The sequence below is a fragment of the Choloepus didactylus genome, chromosome 17 (assembly GCF_015220235.1).
Source record: "Choloepus didactylus isolate mChoDid1 chromosome 17, mChoDid1.pri, whole genome shotgun sequence".
Lineage (NCBI taxonomy): Eukaryota > Metazoa > Chordata > Mammalia > Pilosa > Megalonychidae > Choloepus > Choloepus didactylus.
Window position 1 is genome coordinate 12,794,933 of NC_051323.1, and position 5,680 is coordinate 12,800,612.

At 44.2% G+C, this 5,680-nt stretch overlaps 1 protein-coding gene across 1 annotated transcript; it reads left to right on the forward strand.

The window, feature by feature from the left end:
* The first annotated feature begins 253 nt into the window (after nucleotides 1–253).
* On the forward strand, nucleotides 254–2,588 carry REG1A (regenerating family member 1 alpha). Its single transcript, XM_037807623.1, is given in 5 exon segments — nucleotides 254–317; nucleotides 927–1,039; nucleotides 1,358–1,534; nucleotides 2,209–2,308; nucleotides 2,521–2,588. Coding segments are annotated over 5 exon segments (522 nt in total).
* The last annotated feature ends 3,092 nt before the right edge of the window (nucleotides 2,589–5,680 follow it).

The window sequence follows — 5,680 nt, forward strand, 5'->3', positions numbered from 1 at the left end:
ATTGTCGCAGGCATGCCCCTTATTGACATAATCAGTCACAGCTGCAGCCAATTGACTGATGGTTTAATAAACCAGCCACAAATGTCCTTGCAGTAACAGTTAGGCAGTGCTTGCTTAACCAGACACCTGGACACCATCACCTGGCCAAGTTGACACATGAACCTAACCATTGCAGTGTTGTACCCCTGCATATCTGAACCCTCTATAGACACTGTGATTTGTTCTTCAAGCAAGAGATTCATGGCTGCTCAGTATGGCATGCACCAACTCATGCTTCCTGCTGATCCTTTGCCTGATGTTCATGCCTCAGAGCCAAGGTGAGCTCCTCCCAGGGCTTTCCTCAAGCCCTAGCTCCTTCTCAACACACTGCCTTGCTGGGAAAAAGGCAAAGTCAACAGCAGGGGTTGTTTACTTCTGTTCAGCAATGCTTATTGCTGCTCTAATCCCATTAAAATATATCCTCACCTCATTAGAGAGTTTCAGATGGAATTTAAAATTACCCTTTGTCCTTGACCAAAGCAGTTAGAATTAGTTCATCAGATTAAACATAGTCTTGGTTCCAAGTTTGGGGACAGGAGTACATAGAAGTTCATAAATGGCATGGAGAAATGAGGAGAGTCTTGTGTGCTGGGGAAGCCAAGAGAATCCTGAGAAAGGTAGAAAGAAGCTCGACCTCTTAAAGAATGGCGAAGGTCTCAGAAAGAGAAGGAGAAAGACAGGGATGCATTTCCATATTTCATGCCTTGGGTGGACTTGTTTCCAGCACTGGAAGCCTGAGAAAGAATAGCTGGGTGGCAGGAGGGCAGAAGCACACAATCACTCCATGATCATTCTGAAACATTAAGTGCCTAGAAAGGAGGCTCAGAGCCTCACCTTCCAGCTCTTATCCCATCCTGTTCCTCTCCTTTATGGTCCCTCTTTTACAGGACAGGAAGCCCAGACGGAGTTGCCCTCTGCTTGGATCAGCTACCCAGAAGGCACCAATGCCCATGGCACCTACTGCTACTTCTTTAATGAAGAACGTCTGACCTGGGTTGAGGCAGGTTTGTGTGAGGGATCAGTGTAGGAAAAATCCCTGGGAGACACATGGGGATAAAGGAAGCTGTCACTCTCCAGGGTACTCTGTGGCCTCAATGAGATAAGACTGATCATCTCTTCATCCCACTACTGGCCCCAGACCCTACCCCTCCACCTTGTCCTTTCGTTCTGCACTTCTCAGCACAGTCCCTGGGGTCAGCTACAGAATCATCAGGAACCTGCTCTGGGCTCTCCTTTTCCTGCCCTATCTCCTGAGAGGTCCCAGGACATCTCTCAGATCTTCCTCTTCCATTGAATATTCCCTTTTGTTCCCTCACAGCTCTTCTGCCAGAACATGCATTCGGGCCACCTGGTGTCTGTGCTCAGCCAGGCTGAGGGTGCTTTCATGGCCTCCCTGATCAAGGAGAGCAGCACCCAGGACCTCAATGTCTGGGTTGGTCTCTAAGACCCCAAAAAGTTCAGTCCAAAGTTTCTTTCTTCTCCTGAGCTCAGCTTTGCAAGAGAAGAGGGAAGTCCAAGATTTGGCTTCCAAAATAGCTTGTTTCATTCTTGTCTTTAAAGCAAATTCCCTTTGGATACCAGAATATACAAGGTCTTGATGTTCACTGTAGGGGATGGGAGAGATTAGGCAAAAGCTGAAAAGCCTGGGTTTTCTTGGCATTCATGGATAAAGCTATTCTGCCCCTTCTAGTGAAGCATTTTTATGCATCACTGATCACTGAATTATATTATTCTCTGTGTTTAAGGGAGAACTTTGCAATCGATATAGAAAGGAGAACAGAGGAAGAGGATCTACTACTGGCATTTGGGAATCCTGGTGTTACCCTAATTAATATTCAGCAATTAAAAATAGCCAATGCTCTGCTTGACTGTGAGGTTGTGGCATTCAGGAAAGGCAATCCAGGACTGTTTTCCATACTGGGCTGTGCATCAACTGCAAGGCCATTAGTGTTTGATGGGGCTGGGGGAAGGTGTTTGATATTCTAAGAAAGGAGACTTGGGGAGCAGAAGTAGAGGCAGGATAGGATATGTTGTATAGGAGGAGCGTGAGGCTGATTCTTGCTGCATGTCTTGACCAGTTCCTGAATTTGTACAATATGTGGGTGTTTCCCTCTCTCTGCATGACCTCTGCTCCCCTTCTGGCTCTTCTACCTTCAGAACCACTGCTAGCACTGGATTAGTGGGTCTGTATTCTCCTACAAAGCCTGGACCATGGGAGCCCCCAGCAGTACCAACCCTGGCTACTGTGTGAGCCTGATTTCAAACACAGGTGAGAGGCTAGGAATCTACCCTTGCACAGTGCTGCCATCATCATCCTCTCTGGCTCTATGGATGGACTTGGGGGTGGAGTTGTGGGCAGAAGTGAGCTCCTCACCTAGGAAATTGGAGGGTCTTTCTTTTGTTTCTTGTCTTGGGTTCTAGAGCCAGTAGGTACCATAACCTCTCTCTGGCTCTTCTCAGTTGATGCCTCTTGTCTTATAGGGTTCCTCAAATGGAGGGATATAAGTTGTAAGTCACTGTTCTCCTTTGTCTGCAAGTTCAAATACTAGAAGATCCTGGAAAGTGGATGTGTGAGACTGGCCCTACTATTACTATGAGCCAAAAATAAAACTGGACCATCCTTCCATCCCCCAACTGCACCCTCTGTCCCCTGCTGAGTTTCCACCACTACCCTTCACGCCCTGCACTGACCCAATGCTCTGGAGCCCTGAACATGTGAGAAAAGACATTTTCCCCCATTGTGTTGCCTCCTGCATTCACTATTTCCACATCCAGTCCCTGAGTGGTAAGGGTGGCAATAACTGAACATCTCTAGGGCCTTCTCTGGCTCACACACTCTTTGAGATTCCATCCACAGTCATGCATATCAGACTCCTGGGTTTATGAACATGGTATGGTCCCTGCTAATGACAAAGTTAGAAGATAAAGAATTTATCCCCAACCCACATATTCACACCCCAGTATGAGTTACAGAAAGGTAGATTATTGGTCCAGAGATGAGTGGGGTGTTTGTTGCTCTAATAAAGGAAGGAGATAATGATAGAAGGAAGAAGGAAAAAGAGGAAAAGGAATAAAGGAGGGAAGAAGATTAAAAGAAATGCTTAAAGGCTAGAAGAAAATCTTTAGTTTCTCTTCCCACCAACCAGTTGTGTTACAAGTAGTCTACAAGTCTACAGGCCTGGCATCCTACATCCATTCCTCTCAATTCAGCCTCTGTTGGCTAGATCAATTGTGGTTTTCTGACTCAGGCTCAGCTTTCTTAAGGAACTGGCAGATACCTTTGGACTAAGACCTATGGTCTACCATGAAAACATGAGCTTGAGTCAATCAATGTCTCTCTCTTGGGATTTAAACTATGAAAGAAAAGTACATTTCCAATAAACAGTGGCACAAAGAGTGATTTGATGGTGTTAGGTCTGACTAGGACATGCTGAAGTCAGGTGGGAATTGAAGGTGGGAAGAAGTAGAAACAAAATACAAGGAAAGGAACCTGCTTGGAGAAGGTGAAACCAACCCACAAGCACAAATGCCCCACTCATAAAAACGTGGAGAGGGGAAGGGAAAATGGAGAGAGGTAGGGAAAGCATCAATGTGAATAGAACAGGGAGTGAGGGAACCCAGGGAGAGGAAGGCAAAGGCAGGTCATTCATTAAAAGAAGACAGAATAGATGTTCCTTGAATGGCTGCTGTTCTTCATGGAGCTATAGTTCAATTCCTCTGGTGGATGGGGTTTGGGAAGAAAGGAGAATGAATCAGATGTCAGTAGAGGAGCAGAGGATTTTTCAATGAATCCTGGAGAAGGAGAAAATATGAGTGAAACTAAACTTTGGCCTCTGTAATGGCATTCCACTTGGGGATGATGTTCAGGAAGGGCATGAAGACTTGGGGAAGTGAGCAGGCATGATGTGGCAGGACATGTAGAGGTCGTTTGAATCAACTATATTCAAACAAAAAATACCTAAAGGCAATAAACATTTCTTGGGACTCAATGCAGCAACATATGCCAGACAGATAAACGTGTCTTACAGTGATTTAGAAGCTTCTTTTAAGAAAAAGACAAATGAAGAGGGGTTACAAGTTCAAGTTTTTTTGACATGTACCTATGAGTAAAGAATGATAAATAGGAATTAAAAATATTGCCTTTTATCCCAAGAATGGATGAAACACATTATCAAATTTCACAAAAAATCATATGTGATGATATCAATAGATAGAGTAAAAGCATTAAAAAAGCAATTTTCATAAAAATCAGAGCAATGATGTTTTAACAAACATACAACCATGAAGACTCAAGCAACAAATATTGTCTTGAGCCTACTACCAGGTTTTGTCAAAGTTGAATATCCCATCACATATTTTGCCATATACTTGCCCTGCTTCAGATATTTTTATATTTTTTATATTTTTATATATTTCATATTTTTATATTTTAATTGTGGTAGTTATGTGACTATCAAAATACTTTATAACAGATTTAATAAGCAAAAATATATTTTATTATATTTATGGTTTAAAGAAGAAAATCAGCAAGCACTTGCCCAAATATAACCCAGTTGAAGACAGAGAACACAACCAGGACCTGTGAAGCCCTGTATCCCTCCACAGTTCATCAGTCTCCTTCCCCACAACAGAATCACTATTCTCTGAACATCTTTTATCTTTTCCCTCACTTTCATTATTTTCCCTCTCATTTGAGTGTTTCTCTTATGAAAAAATGTGAGGCATTGTTACAATGTTTAAGAACCCGAACTCGGAGGATTTAAGATGGCAGCATAGGGAGGAGTGGAAGGTAGTTAGTCCCCCTGGAACAACTAATAAACAACCAGGAACAACTAGTAAATAATCCAGAATAACATGACTGTCCACTCATTAGACACCAACCTGAATTGGGAAGAATGCCTGAGATCATAGCATAAAATCTGTAAGTAAAAGCTGCAGATCCAAGCCAGGTGACCCCTCCCCCAACACCCCGAGCTGCAAAGCCTCATGGTGCTAGAGAGAAGCTCTCTCCCAGCAAGCAAATATAGCTCAGTTGAGCTTCAACTGGGGCTTCAATTAGCAAACATGGACTGCTAGCTATGAGCTATGAATCCCCAACAAGCAGACAGAGGCTTTGGGTGATGACTGACCTTGGAGAGCCAGAGGGTGGCCATGGACTGGCTCTGAAGGGGCTTTCATCCCTGTTTCAGCTCAGTGGAGAAAGCCTCAGCCATTTTCAGTTCCCACTGCTCTGACCCAGACAAGAGTGGAGATACCACAAGCAGAGTCTATTCAAATGCTAATAACCTCTCCCTAGGGGGTTTATCTTCCCTAAGAGGAAAGAGGTGGGGCCTAGCTCTACTACCTGCCCTCCATTCAGAACCAGGCCCCAGAGCCTGGGAAAAAACAGCCACAGGCCACACCTCCTTACACCAGACTGGAGTTACAGGCTGAAAGGTGCCACCTGCTGGGCAGAAAAGCACAGTGACTTGAGGCATCACAGGGTGTAGCAATTTTCTAAGACATACCCTCAGGGAAACCAGATACTGAATATTTCTTTCTTTCTGGGACCTGAGCCCATTCTGGTCTGAGAAAACCTGATTGGGGTAACCAAGGATACCATGCCGAGACAACAGAATACTATAACCTACACTAAGAAAAA